The sequence below is a fragment of the Bubalus kerabau genome, chromosome 5 (assembly GCF_029407905.1).
Source record: "Bubalus kerabau isolate K-KA32 ecotype Philippines breed swamp buffalo chromosome 5, PCC_UOA_SB_1v2, whole genome shotgun sequence".
NCBI lineage: Eukaryota > Metazoa > Chordata > Mammalia > Artiodactyla > Bovidae > Bubalus > Bubalus kerabau.
This window is the reverse complement of record NC_073628.1, coordinates 118,811,529-118,831,387: the sequence shown is the minus strand read 5'-3', so window position 1 is coordinate 118,831,387 and position 19,859 is coordinate 118,811,529. Positions and strand designations below refer to the sequence as shown.

Below are 19,859 nucleotides of genomic sequence, written 5' to 3'. Positions count from 1 at the left end.
TTAAATATAAACATCATTGAACATACTCTACATAATTACATTCAACTTCTGCTTAATGACAGTTTTTTTTTTAACTGTATATTCTTATAACTTTTATCAATAAATGTGTGCAGTGTTTGCAAGGAATAGTCATATAAAGCAGTTTTTTGCCCATTACCCCAGTTCCCCATGCTAGAGAGTGACATCCAAATTGCTGTTAGCCAATAATACAAATACTGTTCAGTAACCTATTGAGTTATTTCATTATAATGGACAGAATTCTAAGATGGCCTACATGATCTCCGTTTGTTACTGTTACCCCCTAAATATGTCCCTTTCCTTGAGAGTGGGTGGGACCAATAACTTGCTTCTGACAGATTATGGCAAAAACCTCATCATGAGGCTATGATAGACTTTTTTCAGTTTTATTGAGGTATAAATAGCAAATAAAAATTAAAAAAAAAACAAACAGAAACAAAGAACATAATTACTATGATGAAAAAGAAGAAGAGTTGCTACTGTATAAGCAGCTACATCAATTGTTTGGGAGGGAAACTAACCAGCTGGGACATGCCAGGAGGTGACTTACCTCATCCACCCCAAAAAGGAAAGCAAACTGTTGCTGGCGATTTTGATCCACACACTGCCCGAAGTCTAAGAGATCCGTGTCACTGAATTTCAGCCCTTGGAAGCTGGGGATCTTATCCTGAATCCCATCCAACAGTTCCTCAGCACGAACTGTTCAAAGCAATAAACGTCTTGTTCACCTGCACACCCCCGGGAAGTATCAGAGGACACCCCATCTAGCCCCATACATCTGCACGGAGCTGCCAGGAGCTGCTCTCAGCTGCAACTGGCTGCAGACTGAACATAATCACTTGCCCTTGCCTCCTCGTTCGTCTGTACTTGTCAAATTACAGATCTACATCTTCTGTTCCTTGAACAATAGATGGATATTTATAAAGCGTAACTTCAGTGTTTTCTTTTAAGGAAGTTAAAAGGAGCAGGATTTTAAAAATAGCCTCCTAAGAAATTTCATCTAACTGTAACAATCTTCACGCTGGAGAAGTACAATAATGATGACAGAAAAGCTAGAAGAAAAGTGAGAAGAGATCAGAGTACCTTCCTGTGTGCCAGGCACCAAGTATGAGGCAGGGTACAAAGCCGACTGTCCTAGTGGGGTTTGCAGGCTGTATCTTCCCATATAAGAAGGAGGGGTGTGTGACACAGACACAAGGCGTCTGCTAGAAGTGCCTAGGGGTCAACGTGTCTTTCATACTTAAAATATTCCATTTAAGGTAGTGCCAATGACTGATAAGGATGGACATTTTTTTTCTCTCCCCCAGCTGTGCTAGGTATTGCGGCCCCCAGACTCTAGTTGCGGTGCATGGGCTTAGTTGCCTAGTGGCATGTTGGATCTTAATTCCCTAAAAGGGACCGAACCCCCGTCCCCTGCTTTAGAAGGCAGATTCTCAACCACTGGACCACCAGGGCAGTCCCAGGCTGACTTAGTTTTGATGAGTGACTTATTTTGGAGCAGTTGGAACTATCTTAGTCAACAGTCTTATGCTTTTGTGACACGGGGTGGGGTGGGATGGGATGGAGTGTGGGAGTTTCTTAGTGAAACAGGGTACAATGTGATGGGTAAAGGGAAAGAAACGTGCAAAGAAGAGGTACTTACTCTTTACCCCGGTCAAGGCAGGGATGTGATAGTAGTAAAATGGCAATGCAGGGGCAGCAGCAGCCACCTCTTTTAGGAAATTAATTAGGACATCTGAAAGAACAGCAGGAAAAGTCATGGTGAGAACAGGTGTAAAACACTGCCTTTCCCCAGTGAAAAATGAGCCATCGAGTGACATGCAACCATCTATTTCGGAAGCTGAAAATTCTTGACCACGCTTACTATCTCTGAGATTGCTACTGCAATTCACTTCATGCAAAGTTTTATTTCCCTCTCTCCAGAAGGGCCAAAATAAGAAGTTCACCTTCCTACTATACTAAAATACTAACAAAAAACTGGTGCAAATTTCCCCACGTACTAAGAGAAGTCATGAAATACTCTTACAAAAACCAGGAGCCCATCAAACAGGATCCTCTTCCTCTTACCCAGCAGGGTAAGTGTGGTCAGTGAATAGTAAAAACTTTGCATTAAGATCAGAATAGAGTTGTAATTGAGAAAATCCTACAACAAAAAGATAAAACAACATTTGCTCAAAATGGGAAGACATGAAAGTACTGGCATATTTCAACCAGAGTTTGGTACTTTTCCCCTTTGGAGAGAAATTTATATTTTTCAGAACAGAGTTCAGTTTGGTTTACTGAAGAACTGGGGTTTCCTACATCATCCAATTTGAGCTTCAACAGCAACTGCACTGCTATAGAGGTAGCACTTCACTGTTTATATAGGTATTTACGATAAACAAATCTAGCAAGACTGCTTACACTTGGATGCCACTGAAAAGTGGGAGAAGGAATCCAACGTACTTCATCTGAATGCTGTGATAAAAGTTTTCTATCTATGATAAATATTTCTGACAAAATTATGCATTATTTTTGTCTTTTATGTAAAGTATTTATGCAAGAAAAATTAAAAACCATGTTAAAAAAACTTTAAAAATATTCATTCTAAATTTCTGAATTGTATTTAAATTATTTATCTATATTAACAACTATTTTCTCTCCACCAATAAATATTTATTTAACTGCATGCAAATAACATCTTGTGTTTTTAATCCTTTTAAATTTGTATTGTATTTTTGCTAATCAAAAGAATTAAAAGGACTCGGTATACTTGGAAACCACAAATAGTTTCCATAGAGAAAACAAGAACTTGGTATTTTGAAAGCAATGGGTATTTCTGTGAAATCTTTTTTCCAGTTCATCACTTACTCACTTGAATAGTATATGTAGTCTCAAAATGCCCATCACTTATATTCCTCTTTTTTTTTTTTGGAGAAAAATGGTCTCACGCTTTGCCATGTAACTCTGACTCTACACAACTGATTGGACAAGAAGTGGACACCTGACCCAAACACAGGCACCTGTAGGTTGACCCCGGGCTTGGTGAATGACCTAATCAGATTACTTGGCAAAAGAGCCAAAGTCCTTTAATGGAGTCTTTTCTCCTGTGGATGCATGAAGTCTGAAAATTCCGAACTACTATGCCACGGCGGTCTCATACTGTGAGACTCTTCACGGCAGTTCATAGGACTCTACTTCCATGAGTTAAATACAAGCATTTGGAACGACGGCATAAAGAAATGGAACATGTGTGGCATTGTGTGTTTAGACCTATCTACCTACCTTTGTTCCATGGCTTGAGAAAGAAAGGTGCGATGACAGCGATGCCGTCAGCTCCTATTTCTGCTGCATGTTGGGCCTTTAAAAGAAGAAAGACCACTGGTCACAGTTCCAGTGTGGGTGAGTGTGGGGGTTTCTCCACACCAACAAGCAATTCTCAAACACCAGCTGGGTTTCCTACAATTCAAGTCAACTCTGACACTGTCTATCTGGAGATGGAGTCAGCTTCCACGAGTTAAGGGCTCAGTCCCATAAGACCAGCCTCCTGTGCTTAGTTGCTCATTCAGGACCAACCCTTTGTGATCCCATGAACTGTAGCCCGCCAGCCACCTCTGTCCACGGGGATTCTCCAGGCAAGAATACCACCCTCACGTCAAATGCCATGTTATCCTGTGCTTACAGGCTGTAGATTGGAGGTGTCAATGACCCCGTCTAAGGATCAAATAATTTGCTAAGGTGGCTTATAGAACTCAGAGAAATGACTGACTGAGGAGACCACTGTCTACTTTATATATATATATATAAAGTAGGATATGACTCAGGAACAGCCAGATCAAAGAGTTGCATAGGGCACAAAACTTCCACATCGTCTTCCAGTGCACGTCTCCCACATCCTCCCCAAATCTCTACATGTTCACCAAACTAGAAATCCATCCTTTGGTGTGTTTAATGAGGTTTTACTACATACGCATTATTGGTTATATCATTGGCCATTGGTGACTGGTTCAAATTCCAGCCCCTTTCCCTCCCTGCAGGGAGAGAGCTGAGAATGAAAATTCCAACCCCTTAATTCACTTGCTTGGTGTTCTTGGCAACCAGCTCCCAACCTTAAGTGCTTTCCAAAAATCACCTCATTAACATAACAAGAGACATTTTTATTGTTCTTATCTCTGGGAATTCCAAGGGTTTTAGGGGCTCTGTGCCAGAAATGGGACAAAACCCAAATATATAAGATCTTATGGAAAAAACAAACGCTTTTTCGTCCAATTCAATCTATTTCTTGTTATAAATCACAGTATCACAACTATCCTAAGAGATTTATTATATTCACCTCTAACTTAGATACTAGAGATTAACAACAGACTTTTCAAATTTGCCAGCTGATGTACCACTAGAGCGGGAAATTAGCCATATTTAATAATGTCATTACCAGGAAAATCCCAGGTTGCAAAGTAGAGACCTTTGAAGGAGGTGAGCTGTGTTATTTAACTTGAACCTTCCGAGGCTTTGTCACTACAAAAAAAAACTTGCTATGGAGACATGAGCAGTTTGTTTTGATAAACTATAACTGTTCATGATAGAGAAACTTGCAAATGTCATTGCTCTTCCAGTGTTCAGCCCGTTGGATAATACCGACTTTCCTCTCCAAAGATACAATAGTCACATTTCAAAATTTATATTACAGATTGGAAATGTTAGGGATAGAGTAAAAGGGACAAAGCAGGTGATTAAATAGTTAATGCCACTAGTGGATTATAAGTAGACAAAAAATGGGAGACCTCTGTAAGTTAATGATTACTCCAGAAAGCAGGTTTGCTTGTCCACAAAACCAAGCATGCTTGCTTTGCAGCAGAAGCATGAGACATGACCCAAACAATAAAACAATTGCAACAGTAGGAAAGAGCTGGACACAACTGAGCGACTGAATAACAACAATCATAAGACCTATGCTGTGCCCAGAGAGCTCAGTTGTTAGGACACACTCTTTGCACCCATGAAAAACAATAATTTGTGTACCTAGCTTGACCATGAAGGGATAAGAAAACTCCCCTGCCCAACCTGAAGGAGGAACTGATGTTAGAAGCATGATGTCTATTCAAGAAAGACAAAGAAGGTCTTCTACCCCTCCCCACTTCTCTTCTGATTATAAAACTATAGCCTGGTAATCTCTTGCCCACTCTCTTGTGTAAGCCTCACAAGCATCCTATTCGAATAAATCACTTCTTAGCTATCATTTTGCCTCTTGAGGAAATCTTTCTGCACTGAGACATAAAGGACTGGAGTTCTTTGGAGTACCCTTCATGCCGTCCTGAAACGCCACAATGGTTTCAGCAAGGCAGTTGAGAAAGTTTGAGTAGAAAGATAATACACATCACAGAAGATAGAGTGCTACTCTTCTGATGTTTTCTCACATTATCTCATCAAAAATGAACAGTTCTTCCCACTGAGCCCTCATAACTTTTTTTGTATGTATTTCAAGTAGAGTACCTAAGCCTACCACATTGTAAGATAGTTGCATATGGTTACTGGTCTCCAACTAGAGTTAATTCCCTGAGGGTAGGATGTCAGATCTTATTGACTCTTGTGTTCAGATCAGTCATGGTGCTGAACACATAGCAAGTACCCAGTAGATGTGTGAAACACGCCCCATTACCTAAAAGGGGCATCACATTAACTATGGATATCTGTATCTAATAGATGTGATTAACTTTCTGCGGAAATAAAGCAGAAGAGTCAAAAAGAGACTGGAATACAGTCTAAAGACCAGTCAAGGACATTGGACAGAATTTTATTAATAAAGGATTGAAATGAGATATATTTGAATCATTCAGTACATTGTTTAGGACAAGAGTAGTAGGGTAACCTTAGCTGAAAGGAAGGACAAAAACCACTTCATAGATAGTTGATGGCAGGGCCCATTCAGGCATCATCCAATGGAGACTTATGTCTAAGCAGATGCCAATATTACTGTCTCTTTGGCAAGATTATCCCACGGCAGGGGATTAATCTTTATGCTAAGATTATTTTTATATTATTCTAGTATTGAGTCCAATGAACAACATTGGCTCTCATGTCATGATATGACAATATTTTAAAATTTACGAGACCCAGGTTCAGTCCCTGGGTTGGGAAGATCCCCTGGAAAAGAGAATGGCCACTCACTCCAGTATTCTTGCCTGGAGAATCTCATGGACAGAGGAGCCTGGTGGGCTACAGTCCATGGGGTCTCAAAGAGTCAGACATGACTAAGCAACTAACACCTCTTCCATCAGAGAAAACGGCAATTGAAAGGAGAAGGGGGAGAAAAAAGATTTCCTCCAATACACTACCTTAATTGAAAGACGGACTGTAGGAACAACAAATCAAAAAGAATACATTAAGTTTTCAAGTTCAGATTCTAGGCTTACTAAGCAATCATTTAGTAATGCCTTCACTTGTGGGTTGCCTAAGAGTGTTGAATTGCAGTTTTGCAAGTATACAGTATGCATCCCATTTCTAAATTCAATTAATTGGCATTTCTCCAACAGTCCAATGGTTAAGACTCTGGGCTTCCACTGCAGGGGGCACGGGTTCAAGATCCCAAATACCACATCAGAGCCAAAATAAATAAATAGACAAATAAAACTTAATTAATTCATTCAAATAACAGGAAATAGAATCAAACAAGGGCTTCCCAGGTGGTGCTGGTGGTAAAGAATCCACCTGTCAATGCAGGAGATGCAGGAGACATGGGTTGGATCCCTGGGCCAGGAAGATCCCCTGAAGGAGGGCCTGGCAACCCACTCAAGTATTTTTGCCTGGAGAATCCCATGGACAGGGGAGTCTGGCAGGCTACAGTCCACAGAGTCGCAAAGAGTCAGACACAACTGAAGCGATTTTGAATTCATGCTGCTGCTGCTGCTGCTAAGTTGCTTCAGTCATGTCCGACTCTGTGCAACCCCATGGACGGCAGCCCACCAGGCTCCCCCATCCCTGGGATTCTCCAGGCAAGAACACTGGAGTGGGTTGCCATTTTCTTCTCGATCAAACAAAACCCACAAGAAGAGGCTGGAGTTAGATCGGGTCATTGTGCTCCCTGGAATTAAAGCATCAAAGTTACGTGGACAAAGAATGTCTCTGCCATTTCAGTAAACAGTGTTTCGGCCAAACTGCCATCAGCTGCTGCAGCCACCAGGTCAGTGTGCCCTGAGGAGAACTCAGGATGGAGAAAAACATGCATATCAAAGGAACGGTTTCAATAAGCCTACATGCACTTTCCCATACAAAGAAAAGCACTAAAATAATTAACTTGAAATGTATTTTTGTGATAAGCTATAGTCTTTTGGGAGAAGGCAATGGCACCCGACTCCAGTACTTTTGCCTAGAAAATCCCATGGACGGAGGAGCCTGGTAGGCTGCAGTCCATGGGGTCGCTAGAGTCGGACACGACTGAACGACTTCACTTTCACGCATTGGAGAAGGAAATGGCAACCCACTCCAGTGTTTTTGCCTGGAGAATCCCAGGGACGGGGAAGCCTGATGGGCTGCCGTCTGTGGGGTCACACAGAGTCAGACACAACCGAAGCGACTTAGCAGTAGCATAATCTTTTGATGTTCAACTACATGGTTTATTTTTGTTTTTTTCAGCCAGAAACTCCTACACATGCAGGTTCTTCTCTTGCCTCTTTGGAACAGTCCCTCAGAGCTAGCTGAGTGGCTGTACCCCAGGCCCGAGTCCTCAGTTAAGGACGCTGATTAAAATATAATTCTTGCCTTTTAGGCTGCACATGTTTTTCAGTCCACAGTTAACTGACAGCAGTCCAGTCTACGGTATCTCTGGGCTTTCTTTACTTACCCCATTCACAAAGGCTTCAAAATCACACCATTTACTTTTCTGCTAGCAACTTTTAACTCCTTCCTCCCTCGCCACAGGTTTACTCCACCTAACCTGCTCACCTCTAAACCCAGAGCAATGTAACTCTCTGCATTCTTGTTCCTATGTTCTAATTGAAGAGTGCACCTAGAAGAAAATTTCCACAGCTGTGTTGAGTGGTGATGGGACAAACTGAAGATGTACAACTTTAGTTGGTTTTTAGCACCACTAGGGCAATGCTTTTCAAAAAATTTAATTACTTTAAATTTATTTTTCAAAATTGTGACTTAGAAAAACGCAACACTGGGAATTTACTGGTGGCCTGATGGTTAGGATTCCAGGATTTCATTGCTATGGCCTGCATTCAATCTCTGGTCGGGGAACTAAGATTATACAAGCTGCACAGTGAGGTTTAAAAAAAAATCTTAACTATTTTTAAGTGTACAGTTCAGTTCTGCTAAATATATTCACATTGTTGAGAAACAGATCTATAGAACTTATTCATCCTGCAAATCTGAAACTTGTGGAAGGAGTTGTCAATAGGAACTTTATTTTGTACTTTAGGGCTCCATCCTGTTAAACTGTGAACTGTGCTGACCCTGCTGACAATAACAAAAAAAAGCAGCAGCAGCAGCTATCTGTTGAGAAAGGCATCTTGGGATAATGTGCAGAAATGTGCCTTTACTGATAATAAGTAAGATACACTTGTTTAGTCGCTCAGTCGTGTCCAACTATTTATGACCTCATGGACTGCAGCACAGCAGGCTTCCCTGTCCTTCACTATCTCCCGGAGTTTGCTCAGACTTATCTCCATTCGAGTCGATGATGGCATTCAACCATCTCATCCTCTGTCACCCCTTTCTCCTCCTGTCTTCAATTTTCCCCAGCATCAGGGTCTTTTCCAATGAATTGGCTTTTTGCATCGGGTGGCTAAAGAGTTGGAGCTTCAGCTTTAGTAACAGTCCTTCCAATGAACATTCAGGGTTGATTTCCTTTAGGATTGACTGGTTTGATCTCCTTGCAGTCCAAGGGACTCTCAAGAGTCTTCTCCAGCACCACAGTTCGAAAGCATCAATTCTTCAGCACTCAGCCTTCTTTATGGTCCAACTCTCACATCCATACATGACTACTGGAAAAACCACAGCTTTGACTAGACGGACCTTTGTCTGCAAAGTGATGTCTCTGCTTTTTAGTATGCTGTCTAGGTGTGTAATAGCTTTTCTTCCAAGGAGCAAGCATCTTTTAATTTCCTGGTTGCACGTCACTGTCTGCAGTGATTTTAGAGCCCAAGAAAATACAGTCTATCACTGTTTCTATTTTTCCCCATTTATTTGCCATGAAGTGGTGGGACTGGATGCCATGATCCTAGTTTTTTGAATATTGAGTTTTAAGTCAGCTTTTTCACTCTCTTCTTTTACCTTCATCAAGAGGCTCTTTAGTTTCTCTTTGCTTTCTGCCCTTAGAGTGGTATCATCTGCATATCTGAGACACACTTGACCAGTCAATAAATTGTAACCAAAAAAAAGAAGATATAGACCTCCCAATCAGAGCTCTTGGCAAATAACTTATGGAAACTAAGTGTACTTCTCTGTTTTCCTTTAAAAACTCCTGCCTTTTGGTTCCCAGAGGGGCACTGTTCTGGTGGCTGCTGGAATCTGTGCTCCCTGATTTGTAATTCTAAGACCCCAAATAACCATGAATTTGTTTTCTATTGTCTGTGAGTTTGTTCCTGTTTTGTAAATAAGTTCATTTGGGTATCATTTTTTTTAGATTCCACATATAAATTTGAAGTACTTCACTTAGTATGATATTCTCTAGGTCCATCCATGCTGGGCTAACAGATACATACTACTTCCCACAAAATAGATAAACAACAAGGACTACTGTGTGGCACAGGGGACTTGTAACAATCAGTATCTTGTAATAATCTATACTGAAAAAGAATCTGAATAGATATTCTTTATATTTATATACACATCTGATCCAATTTGCAAAAGAGAAAACACAGCTGCATCACTCGACGTTTATAGTGATGCAGACAGGCTGCATGGCTGTAGTTTGACAGTCAGCTAATACCTAAGGAACCTCAATCTCAAGACTACTAAGTTCTACCAAGGTCTATTTGAAATTAATCCAATCAGGGATTTAAGTAAATGCCCAGGGAATAAAATTTAAGGTTCAACCAAACGATAGAATTCTGAAGGTAATAACTGCTTCATCTAGATGTGTGTGTATGTGCGTGTGTGTGTACCTCTGTATGTGTGTATATATAAAACTGCATCACTTTGCTGTATACCAGAAACTACCACAACACTGTAAATCAACTATACTTCTATTTAAAACAAGATCTCAAATAAATGTATTTCTTTGTTTTATAGCCTGCTGCTTTTTCTCAGACAACAAACTCTATTCCCATTAAATGACTCTTCTTTCCCCCTCCCACTAGTCCCCAGTAACCACCATTCTAATTTCTGTTTACGTGGATTTGACTACTTTGGGTACCTCATAACGTAAGAGGAATAATATAGTATTTGTCCTTTAGTGACTGGGTACTTCACTTAGCACAATGTCCTCAAGGAGGTTCACCCATACTGCAGCATGTGACAAGATGGATTTGCTTCAATATTGAGTAATATTCCATTGTATGTATATACTATATACCACCTTTTCTTTATCCATTCATCCATCCATGGGCATCTAGGTTGCTTCGACCTCATGAACAGTGCTGCTATAAACACAGGTGGGGGCAAGCTTCTTCTGTCTAAACTTTCTCTTCCATTCTCCAGGCATGCATTCTCAGTTTTTACCACTTCTCATGTCTGAACACTCACTCCATCTCCTTTAGGCCCAGCAGATGGTCTTGCCTTTTACTTCCCAGAGAAAACTGAGGTTGGCTCAAGTTAAGTTCCTTACCTGCAAGCCAGATAGCTCCATACCCATGCTTACTTTGCCCAATAGAACAGGTGCCTCTGTCTCCTATTTGACGCTCTCCTACAGCAGTTATCACCTGCGCTGCTCTCTTCATAGCTCCGTGTTGGCTTCCCTGAGGTCCTAGACCTTACATGCACCAGCATAGCATCCAATATTTAGCAAAAGTGATACTGACTTTAACTCCAGCATAAAGATGGAGGTCCCTCAACTGGTCTCTCCCAGATGGACCCACATACATACCAGTTCTTGTGACTCCTTCAAGCTCAAGGCTCCCACATGAATTACTATCTGATCCAACCTGCAAAAGAGAAAACTCTGTTGCATCACTTGAAGTTTACAAAGGGCTGTGCTATTCTGGTTTGTGCTGGTTTACCAGTTAGCTAATATCTGGCTAATCTCACTCCTAAGACTAGTGAATTCTACTGTGGTCTACTTAAAATTAACCTGATCAGGGATTTTTTAAAAAGTCCAGGGAATACAACTGAAGATCCAACCAAGCAATAGACTGATGTTGAAGCTAAAACTCCAATACTTCGGCCACCTGATGTGAAGAGCTGACTCATTTGAAAAGACCCTGATGCTGGGAAAGATTCAAGGCGGGAGGAGAAGGGGACGACAGAAGATGAGATGGTTGGATAGCATCACTGACTCAATGGACATGAGTTTAAGTAAACTACGGAAGTTGGTGATGGACAGGGAGGCCTGGCGTGCTGCAGTCCATGGGGCCACAAAGAGTCAGACACGACTGAGCAACTGAACTGAACTGAAGCAATAGAATTTTGAAAGTAGTAACAGATTAATCAACACTTGAGGACTTGTTTTGACTATGCCTTGTTAGAGATTCTGCATTTGATGGTGACGGTATACATGCAGATAGGTGTAAAACTGAGATATTTTGGGTTGGAGATAAAAATAAAGAGGTTCCTTAAGGCAAACATCCAGGAATCAGTCCTATAAGAAACGAACTCGCTGTGAAAAGTTTTTTCCTATCTTGAAAGTCCTCAGGATTTGGCCATGAAAAAGGTTTTCTCTGAGACCCAAGTGTTCATCTTTGGATGTGTGCCACAGGGTCCCTGGGGAAGAAGCTACACTTAGACTGGTCCTCTGTGGGTAGGATCAGTAAGACTCAGCTGTAATTCAGTCACGCTGGTGAGTCTTTCAGGGACTCTGAATGACACACGTGCCACTCTCACGGGATGGAGACATGTCATTCCCATTGAGGCCTGAGCACTGAGCCCTCCCGTCATCCTTGACTTGTGCTGTCTTAGGTAAAACGGGATCTCACTGGGAAGTCCTGTGATCAGGTCTGCATTTGTAAAGGATAACAGAAGATTTCTGAAAGGAGAAAAGGTGGCTGGCTTTTTACCCTCACCAGCAGCTTTACCGCATGACTCCCTTAAACCTTTTACTACCCCATCTCCTGGCTTAGGGTAAAACAATCATGCATTTCCTTCTCTCCACCAGGCTGCTGACTCTGTGGCTTTAGTACAAACTTGCAGTTTCTCAATTCAGGAGGAAAAGACTCCCCAAAGTGTTCTAGCCGCCATGACTTACTTCGTTTTCTAAGTCCCTGCAGAGGCTGCTCCAAGTCTTGACTTTTCACCTCAAGCTCTAAATTCTACCCCACAACCCCTTTTTCTTGGCAGGTGTCCTTGGTCCTCACTTCCAAGGCACCAAAGATAAAGGCAGTCTGCACAGACTCCCTTTCCCTCCTCCTCACCTCTGTGCTTAGCTGTGTCCCCTTTTGTGTGTTCCTCCCAGCTTCTTACCTGTCTCCTAGAGCTACTCTACCTACATTTGGTTTTATTTCAAGCCCTGCCGAGATCTTCCATCAAAGGTGTCGGTTCTCCACTCTATCTCTTCTCCAATGGCACTGTCCTTTCAGCATGGAAATATGTTTAAGACTTTCCTACTCTGAGAGAAATAAACTACCCTTTTTTTATTCTTGGTTCCTCCTCTCTAATCCATTATACCCTTTCTTCTTCCCTTCATCCCAGCACATTTTTAAAAATAAGTATTTTTAAAATTTATTTCTCTGTGCTGGGTCTTAGTCGCAGTCTGTGCAATCTAGTTTCCAGACTGGGGATGGAACCTGGGCCCCTGCATTGGGAGTTCAGAGTCTTAGCCACTGGACCACCAGGGAAGTCCCCACCTGCAAAGGTTTTTCTGAGTGTGAGAATAAACTACCCTTACTGGTCCCCCTTCCAGGTGTCTGCTGCATTCTACCCCCTCTGCAGCTGCTTCTGTGACAATAACCGGATGGGCTCTGCTCTCTCTGAGGTCACTGGTTATTTCCTGCCTTCTCAATCCTCCATTCTGCCGACTCTCACAGCATCTAACAGTTATTATAACAAATGTTATAATGGACACAGCACCCACGACAAATAATTACAGTGAATTCTTATATAATCCTTAGCACTGTGTCAGGCACTTCTTGGACCCTTACCACCACCTTATAGGATGGGTACTATTAACATTCCAGGCTGATAGAGCACAGGGCATTTAAGACCAGCCTGAGCTCACAGACCTACCGAGAGGCAGAGCCAGCAGCCGACTCAGGCAGTCTGGCCTTCAAGCCCTGCTCTTAATTCCCATGTTCTCTGGACGCTCTACAAGACCTTGCTTCCTGCAGTGACAGGACTCTCTCCTAATCTCCCTCCAACCCTTCTGAGTGTTTTCTGTCTGGGCCCACTTGACTATCCCCCCATTTCTGGTGCCTTGCTTTTCTGACCATGCTGGGAGGCACATGGGATCTTAGTTCCCTGACCAGGGATCGAAGCTGCACCCCTGGCAATAGAAGCACAGCTTCCTGAACTGCTGGAACACTAGGGAATTCCCTCTGGTGCTTTTCTTAATGTTTACCCTTAGCCTTCCTGTTTTCTCACTCCACCCACGGTCTTTAATTGTTTGGGGCCCAGGATCGGACTGAAAATTAGCTGAAAACTGACAGAAAATGCCTATGTGGACATTCAAATTTGGCGTACAATTTCAGAGTGCCCAAAGTGCTCCAAGGGCTTCTCAGGTGGCGCTAGTGTTAAAGAACCCGCCTGCCAATCCAGGAGATATAAGAGACTTGGGTTTGACCCCTGGGTCAGGAATATCCCCTGGAGGAGGGCACAGCAACCCACTTCAGTATTCTTGCCTGGAGAATCCCACGGACAGAGGAGCCTGGCGGGCCATGGTCCATAGAGTTGCAGAGTCGGACACAACCGAAGCGACTTAGCGCACATGCAAGGTGCTCTAAAGCCATTTAAGGATTGGAGACTTACCTCCAATCTAAGGCATCATCAATCACTCCCTCCTCTGATCCCTCTTTACACTATTTATCAGAAGGATCAGTGTTAGTTCTCATGGTCTGACATCTCCACTGGATGGTAAGCAACCTGAGGGCAGAGAGCCTGTTTTATACCCCCAGTGCCAGCACAGCGCATAACACACAAAGTAACAGACAACGAATCAAACTTGGTTCATTGCGCCTATTGAATCGATGCAGTTCTATTGGTTTCACTGGGCACGACTGAGTGTTATGACAAAAATCCATCATTGCATTGAAGTTTAGAGGACACAGAAAGCTCCCTAAGACTATGAGAGGAAGCACCACAGACAGCACGCAGAGTCATGTTGCAGAGACAAGATGTGATGGAAGCAGCAGGACCCACCCTGAGACGGGAAGGATGCTGAGCAGCTCAGCAGAAGGGCCAGCAGCCAACCACCAGGGCCCTCGGCCCCTCATCCAAGGACAGGGAACCCACCCCCAGCAAGGGACTGGCCTGGTGAACAGACCAGAGGCAGTTTCTGGTTACCCGATGGGATCTCTGAGAGCCGGGAGTGTCTTGCTGCCCTTCCACATGGAAATGAAGGGCGCTCCTCTCTCCACAAGCTGACTTTGGGCCAGACTTGTGGCCAGAAGGCAGGAATGCTCTGTCATCTGAGATAGAGCTGTGGTCTCTGCCGCCCTGGCAGATAAGGGTGTTTATCTCGATGGAACCACTCACTTGTTCCTCCCCTTTGTCACCCACTCCTCCGCGACCCGGCAGCGCTCCGAGATGCTCAGGGACAGGCCTTCTCCCGTCGTGCCGTTCACTGTTCCAAACAGAGAGTCGGTCAGGGGACCAGCTGATACCTGTCATTCCTCCGGCACCAACGCTGGCAGCGCAGGGGCAGAAACCCCTGCTCAAGAGGAAGGGACACGGAGACACACCGAGGAGAGTCTGGAGCCGGTGGTGTGATGCCATGTTTCCATTCTTCACTTCAGACCCAGTCTTTTGTTCATCTTCATCTTATCAAAAGGACCAGGAAGGTTAGGCATGACTTGTAATTACAAATCTGTCCTTGTTTTCAGGAATAGAGAGTAAGTATTTTAAATGGAGACAGAGATGACTGCTCAGGTTTCAGGCAAGTCTCCGAACACACCAGGCAAGTTCTCTATTTGGGTTTAATGAATGGCAGGAAAACCAATACCACCCAGTACTGGGATGTCCCAGTGGTCCTAAGTGGCGTTTACTGATGAAGACAATGGTGGGGACTGCAGATCTAAAACGACCTCTGTCTATAGACCTGGGTCCTTGGACTCTTTAATCAATGGAAATTGGTAAGAGGCCAGATGAGAATTTCAGGCAAGGCTTTATGGCCGCTCTTGATGCAGCCGGAGGGAGGGAGAAGCAGAAACAGGCACCCTTGCTCGCTCCTCAGAGTGGCAAGCCGGTCCTTAAAGGGGGTCACAAGAGGGCGGGTCCGTGGGTTGGGCAGGAGGCATAGGTGGTCTGCCCACTCCCTCGGTGTGCTATGTGCGGGGATCGTGTACAACACCCTGCTTTTGCTCCCAGCACCTCAAAAGTGGCCGCTGGCTCGTGGCCTTTTTGTATCTTATTGCTCATCATTTGCCCCCGTTGCACATGTGCATAGCGATTTTTAGTCCCTTATAGTCTCTTTATGGGAGAAGGCAATGGCACCCCACTCCAGTACTCTTGCCTGGAAAATCCCATGGATGGGGGAGCCTGGTAGGCTGCAGTCCATGGGGTCGCTAAGAGTCGGATACGACTGAGCGACTTCACTTTCACGTTCCACTTTCATGCATTGGAGAAGGAAATGGCAACCCACTCCAGTGTTCTTGCCTGGAGAATCCCATGGACGGAGAAGCCTGGTAGGCTGCAGTCCATGGGGTTGCACAGAGTCGGACACGACTGAAGCGACTTAGCAGCAGCAGCAGCAGTCTCTTTATAGTCTGTTGCTCTAGGTGCAAATGCTCTGGTAAAGGGTCCCAGTTCCTGGCCGATTTCAAGCACACTACCAAATTAGATAATCTCCTGATCATCTTTTAGGCCTAAAATTGATGAACCTAAAAATTCACAAATCTTACACTGCTTAGCCAGGCTCAACCATAACCTATAACACAATAACACTGTGACCTCCAGGCTAGTAATCTGCTTTCCAAGGACTGAGCTCAAGATATGTAGAGAAATCCCTAAAGATGACTTACCAAAGACATTCTTCACTCCCTGTTCTTCTACAAGATAGTCCACATACCGACCAATGACTGAAAAGTTGATTTCTCTGAAAAACACAAAAAAATCGGAAAAGAATGTGCATTTATTCTTTTCTAGATTATTCAATCCATGTTATTGTTTAGTTGCTAAGTGGAGCCCGACTCTTTTTGCGACCCCATGGACTGTATCCCGTCAGGCTCCTCTGTTCATGGAATTTCCCAGGCAAGAATACTGGAGTGGGTTGCCATTTCCTCCTCCAGGGGGTTTTCCTGATGCAAGGATCCAAACTGCATCTCCTGCATTGGCAGGCAGATTCTTAACAGCTGAGCCACTGCTCTGTCTCGTTAATCGTTATTCAAATCCACCCAACCACACTGAAATTCTTACCCTGCTCTGAATTATGCCTGGGTTTTTTTCTTCTCTACTCAGCCACACGTGCCTCAATTATGTGAGCAAAACCTTATTAGCTATCCACAAAGGTTTTACATTTAAACTTCGTCACAAGTAATATTTAAAAAATAATTACTTAATTATCTTTGGCCCTTTTGGGGAAGAGTGATGGGCTGGGGTGTGGTTAAATGAGAACTTAACATTTTCCGTGTGGCCAGAAGCAATCATTTCTTAGGAAGTAAGAAAATCCAATCTTAGTAATTGAAGAATTTTCGCACTTAATATTTAAGACAACAGAGGAAGGTGTAAAGCCATTTATATGTGTTAAACTGAAGGGGAGTAACAGTTGGAAAGGAACTTTGCCATCAGTTTGTCTTTCAAAGTGTCATTTGCAGGACAGCGGTATCAGTATCTGGGGATATTGGCTGGAAATGATGAGTCCCAGGCCACACACAGTTCTCCTGGTCAGAATCTGCACTGTAACAAGATCTGCAGATGATCTGGATGCGCTTTTCAGTTTGAAAAGTACTGACCTTGTAAAGATCTGATACTTCAGGCAATAAGGCTCTTTTCCTTAAAATCATAATGAGTTTGAAAATCTAGAAACTGACAGATCAGATAAAGTGGCCTGTTCTCAATCAAAATATAGGTGGCGAGGATGGAGAATGAAAACAAAGGAAAACAGTGGGGCAAGGGTGTGTTAAATGTTGCAGAATGCATGGTTGACAAGAAAACTAAGTATTGATATGAGTTGGCTAGCACTTTTGCATTTTTGTCAGTGGGGCCAGAGAATACTAATTTAATTTTAACCTTATTAACATTCTTTTCGTCTTATTATTCCTTAAAAAAAACAAAAAGAAACCAAAATATCTGAGGCATATAGAAAACATAGACATCAAAGGGTATTTGTCAAAGGAAACAGAACAACAGAGATGAAAACAAAGAATGCCTAGGCAACCGCTGCCCACAATATGCAAGAGGCAACCAGTCCAAGGTGCCACATGGGCAAAGGCCCGCTTTAGTGTAGTTGAAAGGCCCACAAGGGGAGCAGGAGCTTTCCATAATGCCTCATGTCCCAGCATCGTTAACACTGCCCCTCCCTGCCCACTTGCTCAAATGTCAAATCCTGGCCTCTCAGTCCCACTGAGCAAGACTCTAAGATGGGGGAGTGGGCTGCCTAAACAATTCATCTCAGGACCCTCGTTTAGGTCAGCTTGACCTGCTCAACTTCTCGAAGTCTCTCTGCTTCAGACATTTGTGACCACTCGGAACCACACCTTTACAACACACTCGCCCCTTGCTGCTTCCGTTGGCTCTTCCCCACCTGGAACAAGCCCTGAGATGCAGGAACCATCAGCAGGGGCTTTGTCTGTGTGGCTCTGGTTTTGACCGATGATGTCCACCTACTCATGCAAGCAACCAGGAGACACCTCTGGCAGGTCCCAGGGACTTTCCAATCACGGACTGGAAACCGGAAATAAAGTCTCTGGACAATAGTTTATGCTGGCGTCACGGATTCAGACATAGTGGCTCCTGCAGACTTTCACTGAAGTCTCAACATCTCCCCAGTTCCACCCTGGCCACATACTCACACACCGAGAGCAGGCTTGGCCTTTTCACCAAGGAGGAACCTCTAGAGTTCCAGGTGACTGAGGCCTGGTAGGTACTGTACTCACTTTAATATGCTTTCTTTTGGTTTAATCTAATGTTTTCCTGGGCTTCCCTGGTGGCTCAGATGGTAAAGATCTGCCTTCAATGCAGGATACCCAGGTTCGATCCTTGGGTCCAGAAGATCCCTTGGAGAAGGGAATGGCAACCCACTCCAGTATTCTTGCCTGGAGAATCCCATGAACACAGGAGCCTGGTGGGCTACAGTCCATGGGGTCGCGAAGAGTCAAACATGACAGAGTGACTAACACTTTCACTCTAACACTATTCCGTGTATACTTCAGCTTTCAAAATCAGATGGAAGCTACTCATCCTTTTTGGCAAAATAACTACTCGGTTACCTAAAAACTCCTTTGGGAGAGGAGCATGCAGGGGCTATAACGACCCCACCCTGCCAGAGGTGGAAAGTGTCCTATTCTGGAAATCTGGGTCACTCAGTCTCCCGCAACAGTTACAAAGACAACAGTCTACACAAATCCATCTCCAGCGGGCCGGGCCCTTTGACTGGCTGGGTAACAGGTTTGTTGTTACTACAGCGTGTTGTAAAAATTCTCATGAGGAAGTCCAGGGCCTTCGAGGGAGAAAACACAACTTTTTTCCAGACATTTTGGCCAATCTGAAATGGACTCTCTGTTCTAATGACTGTGAACGTGCCCAGTGGAAAAAGTGACTTCTTGAAACAACTAAGGAAAACAAAAGTCCTTCACTCTAATGTAGAAAAAGACACGAATTGGGCTGGGTAGAGATTGACCTTCCTTTCCAATTAGGCATTAATCTGTAGGATCTCAGTTTCATCAACTGCACAAATAGACATAACAGCTCTGAGTTGCTAGGAAGATTTAAGTGGAATATGTCCGTTAAAATGCCCCACATGAAGGCTAACACATAGTGTTCAGCCAATCAATGTCAGCTTTCTCTCCTCATGAAATTACAGCTAACTAAATTTACCATATGCTGTGTGAAATGCTGAAGATTCAAAGATAAATAAGATATATGCTCAGTCCCTATGCAGTGTCTGGTACCCAATAAATATCTATATATAAGGGTAGGCAGCTCAAAGCCTGTTGGGTGACTTCCCTGGTTAGTCCAGTGGCTAAGACTCCAGGCTCCAAATGAAGGGAATCCAGGTTCGATCCCTGGTCAGGGAACTAGATCCCACATGCTTCAATTAAGACCTGGCACAGCCAGATTGAAGAAAAAAAAAAATCTGTTGGTAGAAACACACATGTAACAAACAGCTATTATAATAATTATCATAAACAAATAATTGTGATATAATATGAAAGGGTAGGCACAGGGTGCTATAAGACCACAGAGGAAGGACTCTATAACTCTTTTTAGGGAAACTGGGGAAGAATAACCAGGGGATGGTTTTAATGGATGAATAGACAAGTTCAAATGGAGCAGGGAAAGGAGAGGATGGTGGTAGAAAAAGGCAGAGGATACAAAATGTGTAAAGGCACAGAGAAGAAAGGGGATGAGGTGTTTTGGGGAAAAGAAATGTAGGAGGAAAGGTAGACTGTAAAGGACTT

The 19,859-nt window shown here is 43.4% G+C and overlaps 1 protein-coding gene across 4 annotated transcripts in view; it reads right to left on the bottom strand.

Moving 5' to 3' along the window:
* NPL (N-acetylneuraminate pyruvate lyase) overlaps positions 1-19,859 on the bottom strand; it is a 98,388-nt gene that overhangs the window by 11,435 nt on the left and 67,094 nt on the right. For 3 of the 4 annotated variants that reach the window (XM_055582885.1, XM_055582884.1, XM_055582887.1), the window contains 7 exons: positions 16,263-16,336; positions 14,985-15,062; positions 14,779-14,866; positions 11,024-11,081; positions 3,283-3,358; positions 1,661-1,753; positions 569-717 (listed from right to left, as the gene is read on the bottom strand). In XM_055582885.1, the coding sequence (XP_055438860.1) occupies positions 569-717; positions 1,661-1,753; positions 3,283-3,358; positions 11,024-11,081; positions 14,779-14,866; positions 14,985-15,062; positions 16,263-16,336 (616 nt within the window). The remainder of the gene's footprint in view (positions 1-568; positions 718-1,660; positions 1,754-3,282; positions 3,359-11,023; positions 11,082-14,778; positions 14,867-14,984; positions 15,063-16,262; positions 16,337-19,859) is intronic. The other variant, XM_055582888.1, reaches the window with a different exon arrangement.